Genomic DNA, 19,286 nt, shown 5'->3' with positions numbered 1-19,286 from the left:
TGGCCCCCAGTCAGGAGAGCCCCCGTGATGAATCGATCGCTCTCCTCCGGGCGGAAAAAATAAAAGTATAACCCCAACAAGTGCTTCCTTTTAATCATTTACTCCAAGGGCTTTACTTTGTTATCTCCTCATGCGCTTACGGTAAAACCAGTTCAGGCAGGATGTTCTGGAGAGATCAGAGCTTTCGGTTCATAGCTGAGGCTCCTGTACTTTATTTCTAAACACACTTTAAAATATTTTGCTAATGGTTAAAAATTAAACACAAATCTAACAGCTGACATTCAAAAGAATCCCAGCCAGAGGAATTTGTATAGGGAGGGAGATAAAATTCCATCATGCAAATGCTCCCAATTTGCTTGGTTTTCTTGTCTCTCTTTTGTCTTTGTGGATCAAAGGTAAGAAACGTTTTATTTTGTTAGCAGTAATTAATTGAAATGTTTTTAAAAGCTTATTGTCATAAAAGGAAAACCAGTTGATTTTTTAAAATAAGTTTCCTTTCACAGTATTTGTGTTTCATCCATTTGTTTTAGCTCAGCCTGAATGTTTGAAGTTTGCTATTTCCCTTTCATGTTTTGATTCTGCCTGGGGTTTATGCTAGCACGTTTCTGGAATAGATTTTAATCTATTAATCTAACAGATCCTATCCTAAACCAAATCTGCAAGCATGGCTGACCACAGAAAGGTGCTGCAGTTTTCCCTGCCTCCCTTTTTTGGGAAACGGGATTGCAGTCCTGTACCATGGCAGCATGGTGTGTCCTACTGCCGGGAGGTTTGCTGCTGATTGTCTGCGAGCAGAACACTCCTGGAAAGCCAGTCTGGGCTGAGCATTCAGCACAACCCGAGTCTTCAGAGAAATCCTGAGATAAAAATCAGCACCTGTTGTTCCCGTTCAAGAGAAACACACAGCACAACACGGGAGTTGTGCCAAGCCGGATCTGGCTCTCAGTTTGGATTCTACTGACCCGAGAGCAGCAGGAGGAATTTAATAAGATTATACAGCCATGAAAAGGAGAGGTATTTGATTAAATTCTGCCCCAGCAACATCCTCACTGACATTGCTGTCACCAGGATTTCTTCATGAGAACTTTAAACTTCAGCTCTATTGATCCAGTTGACACAGTGACAGCTGATAAATCACATTTGAAGACTAACATTTCTCTCCCATTTTTACACGGAGTCCATCCACTTTTCATGTTTCAGCATTCATCCTACACATAGATCTTAGCAAGCAAAAGCACTTGGCCAGCACTGAAGTCACCAGAGAGCTGCACAAACACAGTTGCAGAGTCACTCACCCAGTGGAGGGAGGGTCAGGATCTGTATTTGCAGTCCAGTGATGGTCACCAACCCCACTGCAAATCCACTGCTGTGCAACATACAGGAAAAAAGCTGTTAAGGAAGAGCATTTAATTTTCAAATTGCTTTAAGATGCTTGTTAAGATACTTGAGATACTTGTCATTTGAGCAGTCAGGTGGACTCTGCAAAACAAATCATTAATTATAGATTTATTTGTTACTCAGTAGTTCATAAGTATATACAGATGATATTTAAACCCAAAGTCAGCCAGGCTAATAGAAAAAATCTTTGGAAAAAACCCTCAAACTGCTATGCTTTTAATTTTTCTGGTGGTTAAGTCCCTTATGTTTTGATTTGCTCACAGTCCCACTGCTAGGATATGTTATAAACTAATGGCTTTAAAAATGTTTATAATCTATTGTGCACTTCAGCTGATGTTTGAAGAGTAAAAAGTATAAAGATCTTGTGAAAGATCAGTAAGAATGAAGATCACACCAGGTAAATGATCCAGAAAGAAAAGAGTTCAGAAAAACAGAAAGACAAGGTGGCCAAAAACAAGGGGATAAACACTATAAATGATATTTAGTAACTTTTGGTTAGATAGCAAAAGGCTTATGAATGAACACTTTGCTGAGGTCGGTGAAGGAATCCAAAAAACCCTTGATAGAGTCCCTAACTTGCTTTTTTTTTTTTTCTTTTGTGCTTTGCAGACTGCAGCATCTAATGCTGAAGAAAACCCCTTTCTTCAACAGGTTAAGCCTGCCCAGCCAGCTAAGCAAGACACCTACCTCTTAGGAGAATGCTTAAGCAACAATTACACCCACAAATCCTGTAAAAAAGTGTTTTGTCACCCATGGGAACGCTGTGTGCAGGGAAAATGCCTTTGTAAGCTTCCCTACCAGTGCCCAAAGAATGGCACTTCAGTTTGTTCTCACAATGGAAGGAACTTCCGTACTTACTGCCAGCTAAAGAGCTATGAGTGTCAACAACCCAAAGCAAAGTTTCTGCACAAGGGAACATGCATACCTAAAGGTATTAACGCCTCCTGTTCCAAAATTCATCAGTTGTGGGTGGCTGAGGAGATGCTTACACTATTTACAGCTCACAAAGTCTGTTCATTTTGTTGCGCTATAACAACATGAAACAGAAAATGAAAAGTCACTGAAAACGGGCAGTATCTGTTGATTTTAATTTAATAAATGAAGTGATTGACAGGCCCAGGTCACCCTGCTGCTTTTTGCTACATAGACTGCTGCAGGCATTTGCCATACAGGTAGCAGAGGCAGGACCTGGCCCTCTCACTTCAAGTGTACTGGTTGGCTATCAAAATCCCCTAAAGAAGGTCATTATACTGAAATGCAACCTGTTCTTGGTAGACCTCCAGGTACTCTTATGTACCCATTGCACTCATTTGTCTATAAACTGGCGTATTCTGTAAAAGGAGCAGACTCAAAGACACAAAAGTCAGTCCTCAGAAATTTCAGGAATAATACCTGAAGCTTCTGATTTCAAATCTACTGTTCTTTCCATGTGAACTTAGGCTGTAAATACAAAATTAGTCCTGATTTGGTTTTGTGCTGTCTTTCTACCAGATATAATATGATTTTGGTTGTGGAATTTTTTTCATTTCTCCTTGCTTTTTTTTTTTTTTTTTAAGAAACATTTTCAGTCTCTCTGGATGAGGGAGATTCAGGCTTGCTTCGAGTAAAACCCGTGAACCACAAGGATGACAGTTTTGTATGCGCTAGTGGTTGGACTATGAATGAAGCAAACGTGGCTTGCAGGCACCGTGGCTTTGAATTGTAAGTTTGGGGAATTTATCTCTGGATAACTGCAAGGGATCTGAAAAAGTAGAGATGTTTACAGAAGCGTCAGTCACAGCCAGCTGTTAAGACACAAAACTCATGAACAATGTATCGGCCACAAAATTCTGATAAAACTTCTTTAACTGACACCTGAGAGTGAAAGCCAAAACACAGATTTCTGTGTTCTGTAACAGGTTACAACTATACAAACCATAATTGTTTTACTTTAAAATAAAGATGAAGACCAGTGTGGAAGTGTTCTCTCAGGCCTGTATTAGGGAAAGTGCAAGGATGGACCATCCCCAAGCAGCTCTGAGCAATGATTTGTATGCAGAGAAAGGTTTTTCAGGACAGCTGACAGCAGGGTACAGCTCTGTTTTGCTACTTACACCAGCCAGACTAACAAGAACCAGAACATGGGGATTTTTCCTTTACCCCTTGCCCTGCTGCCACTGCTTGCTCTGGCACCAGGGATTGCTGAAGCCACACAGAACTTGGGGTTTTTTTCCTGTGATCACACTGATCACCCAAGTCGTGTATTCAGTTCTTCATAAAGAGTCAACTCTATATCCTGTACATAATAATTTTACACCTGTACAACACATTTAACTTAGGCACAGTTGCCCCCCCAACCTTACCTAAAAAAAAAACCAACTTAAAAAATCCCCAAAAAACTGAAACTGATATTGCAGTGCCTCTCTAGGTAAGAGGTGTTTCCTGGTGTTGATCAGTGTATCTTTAGATAGCAGAGAAGGGTTTGCTCTGGGACAGAACATTAAGCCCCGGAGTGTCATTGACAGCCTCTCTAGTTACTTATTTACTATTTCTTTAAGGTAGGAGGATACATACACTGTTTAGAGAATACTGCTCAGGTAATCCCAAAAAAGATGAAATTTACCAATCCCAGCCTTGCAGTGGCCTGAGCTCCCTCAATATGTATTGGTTTTGATGACACCAAGGATACTGACCCCATGCAGGGTGGTTTCCAAGTTATGGCTTGCCTGTGTCCACACAGAGATAAAGATCTGAACTTACAAGTTTTGCTACATAAGGAGGTCCATCACACACAGTGACTGTCATAGAGCTACATATGGATTTGGGAACAGTTCTATGCAGCAACTACAAAAATTAGCACTTTACTTTTTCTTCCAGAGTAAACATCTCCTCTTTACCCTTAGACAACTCCATGGGAAGTGCGCTCATTTCCTCAGCCATGGCCAAAATTCTTTAACACTGAGGAAAATCATATGAATTCTAAACAATAAAAGCAGTGGGCAATCCATTTTGAAATTATATAATTTGTTGTTATTATTATTATTATTTGTATCTTCACAGAGGTGCTGAATATTACCAAACCGATTCCAGTATCACAGAATCTGCCTTAAATTCATTACACTGTCTGCAAATAAGTTGCAGGGGCCTAGAGACAAGTCTTGCTGAATGTCACATAGAGGTGAAATCAAGAGATAGTAATGAGGGACTTGTTAGCCTGCAGTGCCATGAAAATCTCAGAGGTTAGTAGTTCTTTCTGGTTTAATATCTATTTGGTGGTTTTACATTTTAAGTTTATTTTAAATAATGAGGACCTAGTTTGCTGAACTGTAAGCCAGAGAGAACCTGCACTGATACCTTTTGATTGTTTTAAATAATCATTTTGCAGTCTTAAAGACAATTGAGGCAATCTGGAGTCAAGACAGTCTTGAGTTTTTGAGTTTGAAAAAAACACTGTTGCTTCTAAAGTATTTTTACAGTTACTTCCCCAAAGGAAACTTATTTCACCCATGGTTCTATTTATTACACCATCTCTTCCAAGGGTACCAAGGTATATTGTATCCCACAAGTCTTATCTCTCCCAGCTTAACTGGTGAGGGGACAGGTGACAATGTCCTGCTCATTGTTTGAGGGAGGTCAATTAACACACCAGCATCACTGCAGCCAGACAAGCATGGCTCTGGTGAAACTGCTGGTGTCTCCTGGGGTGGTTAGGTCTCCTCAATTTCTCAGTGATAAAAGAGAAATCAAGGCTTTGTTTTTCATTGTAACAGTTTTTCATTCTCTGTAGTGAGCTTTCTTTGAGACTGGTGAGCATCATCCTGAGATGCTGCTGACTAGAAGAGCTGTGAATCATCTCAGTTTTTCCATACAAAAGTAGTTATTCACAGACTCTCGATGAGTTCTTTCTAGAGGGGGAACATCCATCTTCCTAATCTCTTGAATCATTTACAGTGGGTTTGAACTGATCATTTCTGGTTTAGTCCTCACCACTCCTTTCATTAGAAGAAATTAAATTCCCTTTTGCCAGGCTACTGCAAGTTGGAGGAGGAAAATAAGTGGTCATGCTGAAACCCTGACAGCAAGGCAATCAAAACAATAAAAAAAATTCCTATTTACATGACTGGGCCCCAGCATAGCTCTTGCTGATAGGCCAAACTGCTGACAGAATCAAATATGCAGGCAGAGTATTTCCCTGGGCAATTAAGAACTTACAGTCAATTCCACACTAACTTCATTTTCATCTTGCTGCACAGATTGTTTAGATGGAGAGTTTCAATGTGTCAACAAGAAGTGCATTTCTCTGAATAAAACCTGTGATGGAATCAATGACTGTGGAGACCTGAGTGATGAACTGTGCTGTAGAGGTAATAATTTCCTTTGTCAGGTGCTTCAAAATAATTAAGCAGAAAACCACCCACAAAGAATTTTTACACTGATGTAACAGCTAAATTTTGTTTTCAAATAAATCAGTGCATCAAAGCAATCAAACCATAGTTTATGTATAGGCAAGTGCAAAAAAGCAGGCATAATATTCCATTTTGAAGCAGGCAAGTGATCTCTTCAGAATCTGGATTTCCTCAGAGTATGAGGAAACACAATGAGACTATTTAGGAGGCTGATAACGATTGATACAAAAAATGAGTCCTGTTAGAATGAAAATGTTTTTTTACTTGGGAAAAATCAATAGTAATTAGTAATAGTAATTGGTCTCCGATCTGGGGGATAGGACTTGGCACAAGCATCATCAGTTCCACATTTGAGATGATCAGATGCTGGCAAAATTGGAGGTCTTTTGGCTGAGGTTGAGTGTGGATGTGTTATGGATGAAACTGGTACGGAGTGACACCAAGTCTAGAAGTACAATACTGCAGCAGTAACAGAGATCCACATTTTTCACATCTTATAACTCCAAGATTTTATAGTGAGGAGAGCCAAATATTCATTTTGTTTACATGCACAGAGCCTGCTTTTGTAATCTCTTTATGAATAGCTAGGTCCTCTGTAATAGGGATATACATTTGGTTAATATTTTTTAAAGCTCTCTGACTGTGTGAGGTTGATGATCCAAATGATCCTGTGATTTACATTTCTAATTCTCGTATGTTACAGAGTGCAGAGGCAATAGTTTCCACTGTCGGTCAAATATCTGTATTCCAAACAAGAATGTCTGCAACAAAGAAATTGACTGCCTCACAGGAGAGGATGAAGCTGGAGTTCTCTGTGCAGGTTTTCTTCTGAAAGATTTTTTTGTTTCTTTCCATTCATCCAGCCCAATTTTAACTAGAGTCTACACAGTGCATATTATTATATTATTTATTATGCAAGAATCAGTCTTCTCAATGTTATGTTATACATAGTAGGAAGAAAAGGTTATGTAATTTTCTTTCTTTCTGGAAAGGAATATCAAGAAAACTAAAGGAAGGAAGAAACAGATGATGTTTTGGGAAGCTTAAGGCAGATTGTGTATTTTGTTTATGTGGGCAGTTATCAAACTGGTATCCCCTAAGAAAGTGTAGAGAGAGTGAGCAGGAATACTTTCTTCACAAATGAGGAATTCAACTAGTTTGTCAATATAATAATTCTTCTGTGCTGTGCCCCTCTCTGTTGAAAAGATTGCGCCTTGTTTTAAAATTAGAATGTTTTCCTTTCTCTCATAAGAGACAAAAGCTAAAAAAGTAAAAACTATTGGTAAATGGTAATTAGTACAGGTAAAGTGAACTCTAAATGTAAACATTACTGTCAGTGATATAAGAACAGACACATTGATCAGCCCCCATTTAGGGACTGAATTCAATGGGCACTTTGAATAAAAGCTGAGAAACCAGATTCAGGGAGCATTTAATTTACCTCTCTTGTTGAAATCCTCCCCCTGTTAAAGGAGGCCCACAGTACCCAACAGCATAATAGAAATTTGGGGACAGGTAGCGGGGAACCAAACAAAAACCTGTCACGTAATGATCCTTTGGGTTTTAGAATGCTTCAAAGGGTTGATGGGTCTGGAGGAAAAAAATCACTGGTTTCTGGTGGAGGAGAATGGGATCTCTCTTTAGAGATCACAAACAAAAGAAAGGGTTATTTCTCAGGGTTACCTGGCAGAAGGGACCTTTTTCCTAGGTTTGGAAAGCAAGTAGATGTTGTGTAGTTATGAATGAGTATCTGCAGGCTGTAGGTCATTTGTAGCCTGAGGCAACCAAGCACTGCCTAGCAGGCTTGAGAGTACTGCTCTCCATGGGAAACACTATGTATGCCCTTATGCATTTAAAACATGTTCCAAAATTTTGGCTTACAAACATACATTCAAGTAAATGTTTGCCAATAATGTTAGTATTTTGCTATTCTACTATAGGCAAAGAAGAACGTGCTGAAAATGACAGTATGGATGAAGGTAAGTGTAATTAGCCCTCCAAAATCAACAGCATACCATCTTATTAGTGACTTTCTAGCTACCAGCCAGCTGCTCAGATCCAGAACACTGAGATATTTGGAGTCTGTGATTTTCTAATACACACTCTGGGGCTTACTGTTTGTCTTGCTTTTCACTGATTTCAAGAATGCTGTAATAATTCATCCTGGCTGAGCACCTACATCTCCATGTTTTGGCAACTGGTAAACTCTCAGCTGAGGTAAACTGTCAGCAAATCTAGGGGAACATCCTTAAAATTATTTGCCTGAATGCAAGCAGCATGGGGAAATGAAGAGAAGTAATGTGATGCTAAGACACAAGCAATTTTCAAAGCAAAAAGATATGCCAAAATTTTTGATCCTTGTTTTTCTGCTATTTCAGCAACTGGCATATTCACAGCACTTAAATTTTCGATATAAAGATAAGCCTGTCTCCAAATAGAGAGAATGTATACCTGAATGCTGAGATACATTTTTCCTTTTTGTTAAAGAAAGAAAAATGATAAAGACACTTCTACCTCAAGTGCACTGCGGTATTAGAAATCACACACTAACTCGACGGAAAAGAATCATAGGTGGAGAGATTGCAGGAAAGGTAAAAAAATAACCTTACCAGATATGAGTTCATTCAGCATTGATTCAAATGGGCATTATTTGCCTTCTGTTAAACTTATGGAAATAACAAAACTTATGTCATGTTTTGCAGCAGTAGTGGCATTGCATTGCATGAAAGCAAAGAGAAGCACAGTTTATAAAGTAAAATATGGAGTTACAAAATTGAGCATTGTTGTATAAGTAGATGCTGAAAATTAATCAGAAAAACAATTAGTACTACAGATAAAATAACAATTCTGGCAAAATGGAATTAAAATTTGTGTCTGTGAAACAGAATACAGCAAAAATGTATTCAAACAAGGTCAGCCCCTATGTCTGTTTCTCTGACTACAAGGGGTTTCATGACTAAAAGCTGGAGGGAAGAAGGTATTGCACAAAATCAAAAGTTTGAATAAAATTGCTGAAACTTAGTATATAAATCCTTTATATCTGATGGAGCCAAATTTGCAACTTCTGGATAGGAGATCTTTTATTTTAAATCAGACATAGTCAAGGGGATCAGGTGATACCAAGAGATGTTTTTCCCTTTATGCACTAAAAGTTGTACAATTGTAATGATTCCTCATTATTTGTGTTTGTTGATTGAATAGGGTGAATTCCCTTGGCAAGTAGCAATTAAAGACACCAGCAATGAAGGTTCAACAGTGTACTGTGGAGGGGTTTATATTGGTGGCTGTTGGGTTCTGACTGCTGCTCATTGTGTCAGGTAAAAACAAACTCTGAAGTTATTTTCTTATTGCAAGGCAGAAAGATTGATTTGGCTATTATTGCCCTTCTCAGCTACCTGTTTGTTAATTTCTGTTTGTCTGTTGAATACAACAGGTTAAAACACTGACTCACCCACATGAATGATGAGGAAGATTCAGAGAAAATAGTGTTTTGGCAGTGAATACAAAGACAAAAAGTAACAATGAAGAGACATGGCATACTTCAGTCAGACCATGGCATACTTCAGGCATACCAGACAGGCAGGAAAGGTTCATTGTAACTACCCTGCTTGAAATTAAATACAGGGGACATCTTCTCCATCTCTGCCCTGGGGAAGTCCAGGATCTGTTCCCAAAGAATGTCCCTGGGGTCATATATTCCCCAGAGCAAGCCAAGAACAGACATGTAAGATTTACTGGTCCCATGCACATCTGCTCACTCTGTATCAGAGCAGCATAAAAACCTGGTTCCTCTTTGTCACAACACTAAACACAGAGCCTGGCTTTTAACATCTATTTCTATAATAGTTGCAGTACTCAGCATGTGTCATCTGTCTTGAATTTGCTACACTTCAGAAAAACATGGGCATGAAGTCTGAAAAGAAAATATATGTATCTAAGATGAATTTTTATTCTACAGAAGCTTTCACAAAATGCAACAGTTTAAAGCTTTAAACCAGTTGAAATGTGCTTGCCAAATTTTATTTTGCTGGTTTTTTTCCAGGGCAAATCGAGTCCATCTCTACCGCGTCTGGGTTGGAATGTTGAACACAATCGTGTACGACAGAGAGACAAATACTTTCAAACTAAACCAAGTGATAATTCATGAAAATTACAATGCATCAACTTACGAAAATGACATTGCTCTGCTGGAGCTGAAAGGTTCTGGGCATGGAGAATGCACCATGGAAGAAAACACCATACCTGCTTGTATCCCCTGGTCAGAGTATATGTTCAAGACTGGTGACACATGCAAGGTTTCTGGATGGGGACTAGAGAAAGGTATTTGCTTTAGTGCTTGCTACAGGAATGTATCATTTGTATAACTCATTTCCTAGTTGTGGGGAGTTTTTATTTTGAAAAGGCTGAAGAACAGCTGAGCACAAAGCAGTCAGAAGAGGCTGAGTACAGAAAATGTAGGCTGTGTTTTGGCACTCAGGTATCACTGTTGGTTCTCTTTTCTGTACTTCTTCCTCTGATGTTTCAGCCACTTAGGAAATTGATATGGAGGACACCCCTGGATGAAAATTACCCTGACAGTAAGCAATTCTTCTGTTGTCCATCTAATAAATTTATTAGCTGTGGAGACCTGTTAACAACATGTAAGAGATGGCATTTGGTAGCTCATAGGGGTCCACAGTCACAGGCTGTCCTCTGTCCCCTTCCCAACAGCATCTGAGCTGCAGTCAGCAGTCATGAGACTCAACACATCCTGTCTCTGCCATGTTTGGGTCTAGCCCAGAGAAGGTTGCAAAGAGACAAATAAGCCAAATGTAATCATGCTTTCGAAGATTTGGGAAGCATTTGTTTTGTATCATGGTGTTACAGCCTGGTGTTGGAGCTACCACATCCTGATTGTGAGGTTTCTCCTCTCCATACTCAGTAGCATCCACCCAGCAAATGCAAAGTTGGGCATTGCTAGCAAACAGACAGAGAACAAAACAGAGCATCTCTTTAGATCTGTGAATAAATAGTTCACCTGTATCTTCAGTAACTGCTCCACAAAGATAGTGCAGAGTTGGAAAAAAGGTAATAGGGATGAATCACAGCCACATCTCCATTTCACAGAAAGCAATATACCAGTTTCTAAGTGCCTGGAAACCTTGATATGGAAAATGCGGGGAAAAAAACCTGAGGAATACAAGGAAGTGGAAAGGGTGAAAATGTCACAAAACAAAAGTACTGTAGTTAACACTGCAATTAAACCATTCTGCTTGTATTTTTAAATATATGGCCAATGTACTGTAATTCATATGGGGTAAATGTTAGTGGCAGTTTAAGGTTTCTGGTTTATAATACTGAAGATAATATTCTGTAAATAAGTAAATAACTTTCAAATCATTATATTAAATGTGCCTAATGTGTACTTACCATTTTAATTTTTTTTTCTTTTCTAGGTTACACAAAACAATTTATCCTCAAGTGGGGAAATGTTAATTTATTTCACAATTGCTCTGAATTGTATCCAGGACGATTTTTCGAAAAGATGGCTTGTGCAGGCAAGCATCAATTTTCTTACTATAATTTCTCTACCATCAAGCTCTCAGTTTAGGTCAGACATACTGGCTGAGAATATTCTAGGCTTAGGAAAGACATTAAAACAACTACCACAAATCACTGTTGGCAAAATGCCAGCCAGTGAAGCCTGTAGCATCTGCCATTCCATACCTATTCAAAACAGAGTTCAGATGACAGCATGACAAGCTTCTATGATTACATGGGCTTATGAGGTTCAGAATCTCCTTTACTGGTGACCATTAGGCAAACCCTGTCAGGAAGCAGCAGGGACCTGAAAAATCTCCTGCGCTCTGCTTTGTGTGCCAGCTTGTATCTTAACTTATTTTTGCTTTTTATTTCCTTTTTTGCTTCAGGTACTTACGATGGCTCCACAGACAGTTGTAAAGGTGATTCAGGAGGCCCTCTGGTCTGTTTTGATGCTGAAAATGTGGCCTACGTGTGGGGTATTGTGAGCTGGGGTGAGAACTGTGGGGAGCCTGGTCACCCTGGTGTGTACACACAAGTTGCCAGCTATTATGACTGGATTAGCCACCACGTGACAAGGAGTCTCATTTCACGGTACAATATCTAAAGCTCAGAAAATTAAATGCTTCCTTCATATCACCCATGCAGAAATAGTCCTTTGTCACAATCAGCAGTCATGTAACTTTGCACCAATCAGTACAAATCTTTAAGGAATGTGTTTTGAAAATTCCTAACACTCTATGAATACCACAATTTTGCAGAACCTGTGGGAAGAGAATTTGACAGCCAGAAGTCCACAGCAAAAGCCGCTAATAAAAGCAGATATCAAAATATCTTTTTCTTGTTATTTTGGGTTCTTTTCCACTTTTCACATTGCATTTCAGTTGCCATTGTTTATTTAGCTAAAAGGGATAATGATACTGGAAGCAGTGGTTGGAAAATGACTGCACTGGCAATATGTGAATTTCACAGAAAAGACAGCAGCCAGACTGCTTTAAAGAACTTACATCATCTGGAAGTCTAAGTCACCAGAAACCCTCAGGAGGCTGCTTTGCTTGGCAGTTGATTCCTTAGGCTTATTGCAGAAGTAGACTTCTTATCATCTATTAATTGACAGATTGACTATGACCATGAGATTTGTTGTGAGGCAACAATTACTCAATATATCTGCTTGGTGGTAGTTTCTGTGGCTACAAACTCAGACAATTCATACCTAGTTAATATACATCATCTGATCATCTAGCTTGAGGCAATTTTTGTAGCTCTAAGTTTTATTAATTTAACAGCAACTGGTCACACACAACAAAGTATTTTTTAAATTTAAACCTTCAACTGAAATAAAAAGCATCTTTACTATCATAAGATCTCTGTATGTATAAGTGTATTTCACATATCCAACAAACTCAGCACCAAGTAGAGTTTTACTCTGCTATTCACACTATCACACACTCTATGTGCATACATATATTCATACTTACACATTTTAAATATATAAAAAGTCAATGCCTTATACATATAGACTTAATTATACAAAACCAAGTAGCAGATCTAAAGTTAGACCCTTTGCTGTCATAAAGAAAACATCAGACTATACATAATACCCTCAGATTCAGCAAGAGCTATGCACAAAAAAAGAGCAAAAATTCTTTTTGAAGTAGTAGAATTTGATTTGTGGATTGGTACCCTCAATACAAAACTCTCATAGCTTCAGGACCATCTCAGCCAGTTGTATCAAAATGTTCAATAGTTTTAGAACATTCTTCACTGTGTCCTAATTACAAAAACTACTAATATCTGCTTTAATTTATTCCTCTCAATTAATTATCCTGTTCACACAACACAGTTGTTGTGGTGGTATTTTTTCTATAATTCACCACAGTCAGACAACAAACATTTTTACATTTTCATTGACCTTTCTTCATCTTCCAGACTTGCAAAAACCTCACATCAGCATGAATTTGTCATGTAAAGAACACTATCAGTCACCAATAATTAAAGTAAGGGTATCAATTGCTTCTCTCAACACATATACACACACACACCCCTCAAAAAAGGTTTGCTGTTTAGGAAAGCATTTAAGTATATTTCTACACAGAAATTATTTTGCTGAATCAGGGTCTTGGTGAAGTAACCATAGGAAAAAGCTGAACAGGTGTACAAAGAGCTCCCTCTTTTGTTTGACTTCATTCTTCTGTGAAGAACTTTCCCCGCCAATTTCTTCAGTTAACTACACGTAGTATTAAATGCTGAAGCTGCAAATAAAAAAAACCCCAAAACAGTAGAATATGTATCTTTACACTCTGTCTGATCTGAAAGTCTCTTGGTTCTCTTCCTCTTCTTCTTTACATTTAACTTTTGCCCTGAAGCCAAATATTAGTATTTTCCGAGGGATTCCACACAACATCAATCAGGGTTTTAAAACAATTATCACTTGGTTCAACTCCAGCTCATCTGCAAAGCATCTAGCATTTCAATATAAAATTAATTTAAAAAAATAAAAATCCACAGAACCAAACATGATGTTTAGTAGTTAAGTTCACTTTGGTCTGATTTTTCTTTTCGACAAATCGAGACGGGACTTTTAACGTTGAATAGGTATACTTTTATCTGGCTCTGTTTGACAGCCCGCCTGGCACTTGAGGCGATGTTCTGGGAAGCACTCACGCCTGTGAACATGAGCGGGTCAGTTTCCTGCCCGGTGCCGCACATCACGGTAGGGCTCGGTGCCTCCCGGGGCGCTGCTCAGCCGGCCAGCGGTGCCGCTACAGCGCCAGGCACCGCGTGTCCCGGGAGAGCCGAGGGAGTGTCGCGGCCCGGCGCAGGGACCGCAGCGGCACCGGGCGGAGCGCAGGCCCCACCGCGGGGCGGGGCAGGGCGGGGCCGCGGGACCATGGCGGCCGTGCGGCTGGCGGCGGTGGCAGCGGGCCGGGCCGGCCGGGCGGCGGAGGAGAAGGCGGCGGCTTAGCGGGCTCGGCTCGGCATGGCACCGCTGCTGCCCCCGCCGCTGCTGCTGCTGGCCGTGGCGGCCTGCGCCTGGCGGCCCGCGCGGGGCCAGGAGGCGCCGCAGAGCCCGGACTGGCGGACGACGCTGAAGACGATCCGCAATGGCGTGCACAAGATCGACGTGTACCTCAACGCGGCCCTCGACCTGCTGGGCGGCGAGGACGGGCTCTGCCAGTACAAGTGCGGCGACGGTGAGCGGGGCTGCGGCGCGACCCTTGTCCCGGGCCGGGCGGCCGGGGCTGCTCGCTGCCGCTGCTGCCGGGGCGAGCCTGCGAGCGAGCGCCGAGCGGCAGGGGCTGTAAACACTCGTGTGAACCTCGGCGGGCAGCTCCTTGTGCTCGTGTGTGTGTTTAAATCCGTGTGTAATACGTGTTTGTGGAACGTGCGGACACGTGAGCAGTGCTCTTAACGTGACCTCTCGGGAGCTCCTTGGAAACGTCTCCAGGAGGAGAAAGCCTTGGAGAAAGGCTTGTTGCTGTCAAATATGTACAGCTGATGTGCACGGGGAAAAGCCCTGGAGCGGGAAGAATTGCTCCTTCCCGGCTGGTTATTTGCGAGCACTCACGGGCATTTCGGTTTGGGACGGAAAAGCTGAAATCTGAGCTATGGGATATGTTGTTTGTAAGTCATGCTTGAAGAACAGGTTTTAATGTTTGCCAGTGGAAGCAGTGCACCCTGCTGTTTGTAAATCCTCCTGCGACCGGCAGAGGACAGCTGTGCATCTTCCCTGCCTGTCAGCTGCTGATTGACATGAACTCTAATTGAGGCAGCTCGAGTTGGCATGACCTAATAGATAATGATAGTTATTATTATTATTATTATTATATTAGACTATTATTATTATATTAGACTATTATTATTAGGAGAATCCTCCCTGAGCAGGGAGTTGGGACCAGATGGCTCACTGCAGTGCCTTCCAACCTGACCTGTGCTGTGTCACCTCCCCTGCCATGCCCATCCCATGCGATGCTCCAGAAAGGGGGTTTCTTGCCAGGCTTTTCCCTGGGAATACCCCAGAACAGGAGGTTCACATAGCCTGTCACAGTGGAATTGCTTCATCCCCAGTTTATTGTGGTGGATATTTGTTAAGTCAGGAAGTGAGTGTGGTGGTGGCACCCCAGCTGGCTTCACAAGAGTGGCCAGGACACTGTGACATTTCCTCTGTACTAGAATATGCACCTTTCAAATGTGGGGGTTTTTATTCTCCATTATGTTTTATTGTGGACTTATTTGTTTCCAGTACTGAAACAAGCTGGAGGGTAATTTTTCAAATTAACTCCACAGTCTTCCTTAACTTGGGATGCAGAATTCCTTGTCTTGCTGCACTAGTGAGTGTTCAGGAAAACATGACTTTAGCAGTCTCTACTAATTTAAATTCTATTAATGTTACAGCTGTAGAAATAAAAATGATGTTTCATTCCAGTTAAGATAAAAAAATCAGAGAACTACTGTTGATTACGTATTAAGCAAAGAAGTATTAATGAATTTACACTAAAGTACTCTGTTAATATACTCCTATATATTGCATACTTAACCAACATATCGATTATAGTATTTTTTTTTTTTCTTTTAACTTGGGAAGCAAACATTGACACTTGCTTAGGTGTCTTGTCCCCCTTTCTTAATAAAAACTGCTTAGTACCCCTAAGTTGTAATTTGGAAAGGAGTGTTGATATGCAGGTGCCTGAATATATGTTTAAATTAAAAATATAACTGATACTGTATTAAGCCAAGCAAATGTCTGTGGTGACTTTTAACAGTGCTAAAATTCTGTGTAAAACCTCTATCTGAGACATGATAAATTACCTTTTTCAGGATCAAGACCTGTTCCTCGCTATGGATATAAACCAGCACCACCAAATGGCTGTGGTTCCCCTCTATTTGGAGTTCAGGTCAGTATTTCCGTTTTGGGGCTTCTCTGTGTGTCTTCTATACATCAGCTTTCCTCAATGTAGACGAGTTTTTTCCATCCCCCCTTCTAAGTATGAGACAGCATCCACATACAAGGTCTCTGCTCTTATCAGCTCCTAACACTTGCTCTGGTAACAACATATGGAAAATGTTAGTATTGTAAATGAACATAGCATAAACATTTTAAATATTAAAGAATATTTAATATTAAAGATATTAAATATTAAAGAATTTTAAATATTTAAGAATAAAATGTAATGTTGATGATTAATTTGTTGGGTTTTGAATATTTGGTTTAGTGTTTTGTTTGCACAGTCATGAAAGCATTGAATAGCTGCAGCTGTATCCCTGTGAGAGTGGAGGGTTTGGCTCTGACTTTTGCTGTCCTTACTGACACTGTTTCCTTCACAGTTTGACATCGGTATCCCTTCAATGACAAAATGCTGCAATCACCACGACAGATGCTATGATACTTGTGGCAATAAAAAAAATGACTGTGATGAGCAGTTTCAGACCTGCCTCTCAAAAATTTGCAGAGATGTGCAGAAAACGCTTGGAATCTCAGAGAGTGTCCAGGGTAAGTGTGAAAAAGCCTTTTTTTTTTTTTTCTTTTTTTTTTTTGCTTTCCCCTAAGTTTAACTCAAGCTTAATTCAGCAAAGAATCTCTGTGCAGTGCAGCAAGGTCACATTTTCATGTGACCTTCTGTCCCTCTGCTGTGCAGCCCAGATGCTTCTGCAGCAGAGCAATGACAGCATAGGAAAATGATTTGGGTTAAAACTAACTTTGAGTTAAAGTTAGTTTTAACTTCTGGGGAAAAAATAATGCTGCCCATTTGGGAGTATGAATATGGGAATACAATTTGATCCAAATGCTGTATAATTTTTGCATTTACTGTAACATAGCAGTTACATGACTGTTCTGCTGGGTGATTTCTAAACATCTTTGTATGATTGCTAATAAACTGTAGGAAAACACAGAATCTTTTGTTGTTATGAAATAAGATACTAAAGTAATACACTGTCATAGTGGAAGTAGTTAGTGCTGTCCCCTAGTGAATAAATGTTACGTTTCTTAGTAACAGGCTGTATGATACTCCTTCTGGTTGTTGGCCTGCATCTGATGGGTACATAACATAATCACTTTTTAATTTGGACAGTGTCATTTTCACAGTAAATATTACCACTGAGAACAACCCTGTGTTTGAACTCCTCAAATTCATTTAACTCATAATGTTAGTCTTTAGTGTCAGAACTGGTGAATATTCGTTCAATTCTATTGAGCTGATGTTAAAGATAGCAATCTCTGCATAAACTGGGGTGCAAAGAGTGATCAGGTAAACCAGCTCTTCCATCTTTGTAAGACTCCTTATGTTTCTAACACAGATCGCATTTGATAGGCAATGATTTTTTTAGTTTTGTTTCACATGAAAAAATCTTTACTCAAACTTGAATGACTCTATTGGTTCACTCTTTCAGTTGACAATCTATTTGCTATGCCCAGAGAAGGTTGCTTCTTTCTTAGAGTCATTCCCAGTTTGCCAGAGTTTTGTCTGTTAGTTTGATATTCCACTCAAAGAGTACTTCTAACTGAACTCTTCTTTGCTTGCAGCTTGTGAATCAACTGTTCAGCTGCTGTTTGATGCAGTTATACATTTAGGATGCAAACCATACCTGGATAGCCAGAGAGCTGCTTGTATGTGTGGTTATGAGGGCAAGACAGACCTCTGAAAGAAGACTCTGAGATCTCTTGGTGCAGAATAAAGCCAAAGATTCAGCTGAAATGAAGCAAAGCCTTGGTTACAAACCTTTACACTTTTCTGACAGTAATATATTAAACATGGACATGAATTTACTGATTTGAAAATCACTACGATATTCTTATTCATGTAGAGAAGAAGCTAGTCGTCCTTCTCTCCATTTGATGTCAGAGGCTTGGGAACTGAAATTGCTTTCCTTGGGTGTATGTCCACCTAGGGCATGCTGTTGTAAAACACTGGTGCCATTGTAATGATCCCAAGAGAACTCCACAGTGGGAACGTCAGAGGCACCGAAGAGTTGCATTGAATTCTCAGGTGATTTTTAATACAGGTCAAATTTTAGGTTTCCTAGCAGTTGAAGCATCTGATGGGTTCAACAGGAAAGAGTGTGTTTTGTGTACCAGTATGACATCTTACATAGCCTGTACTTGTGTGTTTCTGGTGCCATTGCCTTCAGTTCTCTCTGATGTCTGTGGTCCTGCAGGTTTGTTTTTAAAAAAAAACAGGGAAACACCCCAAGCCTGTGTACACACACTACATATTTCTACCTGATTCTGTATCAATGCCTTACTTCAGCACTTTTCAGATCAAATAAGTTGATCCTTTTAAGGCTTGTCCAGTAAAATGAATAGTTTGCAGCCTGAGGATATACTTTTGATTTGTCAAAATGGTGAAATGTAGTTTCTATGTTGTTTTTAAAAAATTCATCAAGTGTCTTATTTTTGAATAAAACGTTTTTTGTTGTGTATTGTATACATGGAAAGGATATAGTGTTCAAATATGTTGGTTTATATTTCTCTTGTGGCACAACTTGGTTACCATATTCCTCTTTGCTTTCATTTAGTCTGTTTTGATGAAAACTAAAAGCAAGTTCCACAGTTAAGATCAGTATGTCCAACAAACTTTTTTATTTAAGATGCCCTCTGTGAGGCTGATGGATATGTGAGCCTGTACTTCTGTCATCTGTGCCCTCTCTGACTTCTCCAGCTAAAATCCCCTGATGTCTGAATTATTTGGGGTTTGCTCTCTGTACTCAGCTTTCATTGCTTATCTACAGGTGTCAGACCATAGTTAACTTCTGTGTTAGGTCCTCTGTTAGAAACATAACGGTTTGCCTTCATTAAGAAGCAATTCTGCTTTAGATATCCACAGGAGAGGAATGCAAATTAAAATATTGCATCTGTGAGCAGGTAATAGAAATTAAATGTGTAAAATTCACTGGACTCATGGACTATAATGTGGTATAATTTTACGTGGTTTTTCTTTACCAGTTGTGGTTTTGGTTTGTCACTAGAGCTTATTGTACATGACA

The 19,286-nt window shown here is 39.9% G+C and overlaps 2 protein-coding genes across 2 annotated transcripts; both read left to right on the top strand.

Annotated features, from left to right (window-relative positions):
• The first annotated feature begins 134 nt into the window (after positions 1 to 134).
• Positions 135 to 12,136, top strand: CFI (complement factor I). Its single transcript, XM_085058379.1, has 12 exons — positions 135 to 395; positions 2,008 to 2,329; positions 2,955 to 3,099; positions 4,438 to 4,616; positions 5,631 to 5,741; positions 6,487 to 6,603; positions 7,724 to 7,762; positions 8,271 to 8,374; positions 8,985 to 9,100; positions 9,826 to 10,103; positions 11,219 to 11,320; positions 11,693 to 12,136. Exons 1-12 carry the CDS (start codon positions 336 to 338, stop codon positions 11,908 to 11,910), a joined length of 1,791 nt encoding a protein of 596 aa, XP_084914505.1. The 5' UTR covers positions 135 to 335; the 3' UTR covers positions 11,911 to 12,136.
• A 2,020-nt stretch (positions 12,137 to 14,156) lies between these two features.
• On the top strand, positions 14,157 to 18,727 carry PLA2G12A (phospholipase A2 group XIIA). Its single transcript, XM_085058383.1, has 4 exons — positions 14,157 to 14,497; positions 16,122 to 16,198; positions 16,629 to 16,794; positions 17,827 to 18,727. The coding sequence occupies exons 1-4, from the start codon at positions 14,284 to 14,286 to the stop codon at positions 17,943 to 17,945; spliced, it is 576 nt and encodes a 191-aa protein (XP_084914509.1). The 5' UTR covers positions 14,157 to 14,283; the 3' UTR covers positions 17,946 to 18,727.
• The last annotated feature ends 559 nt before the right edge of the window (positions 18,728 to 19,286 follow it).

This window comes from Lichenostomus cassidix, chromosome 4 (assembly GCF_008360975.1).
Source record: "Lichenostomus cassidix isolate B80296 chromosome 4, HeHo_3.0, whole genome shotgun sequence".
NCBI lineage: Eukaryota > Metazoa > Chordata > Aves > Passeriformes > Meliphagidae > Lichenostomus > Lichenostomus cassidix.
Note: the sequence above shows the minus strand (reverse complement) of the source record. Positions and strands in the feature narration are given on the sequence as shown.

Excerpts from the sequence above, each read along its gene's own strand:
- CFI (XM_085058379.1), top strand. The coding sequence starts at position 336 with ATGCAAATGCTCCCAATTTGCTTGGTTTTCTTGTCTCTCTTTTGTCTT. Across the intron at positions 6,604-7,723 it reads AGCTGGAGTTCTCTGTGCAG|GCAAAGAAGAACGTGCTGAA; the intron begins GTTTTCTTCTGA and ends ATTCTACTATAG. Across the intron at positions 7,763-8,270 it reads AAATGACAGTATGGATGAAG|AAAGAAAAATGATAAAGACA; the intron begins GTAAGTGTAATT and ends TTTTTGTTAAAG.
- PLA2G12A (XM_085058383.1), top strand. The coding sequence starts at position 14,284 with ATGGCACCGCTGCTGCCCCCGCCGCTGCTGCTGCTGGCCGTGGCGGCC. Across the intron at positions 14,498-16,121 it reads CCAGTACAAGTGCGGCGACG|GATCAAGACCTGTTCCTCGC; the intron begins GTGAGCGGGGCT and ends TACCTTTTTCAG. Across the intron at positions 16,199-16,628 it reads CCCCTCTATTTGGAGTTCAG|TTTGACATCGGTATCCCTTC; the intron begins GTCAGTATTTCC and ends TTTCCTTCACAG.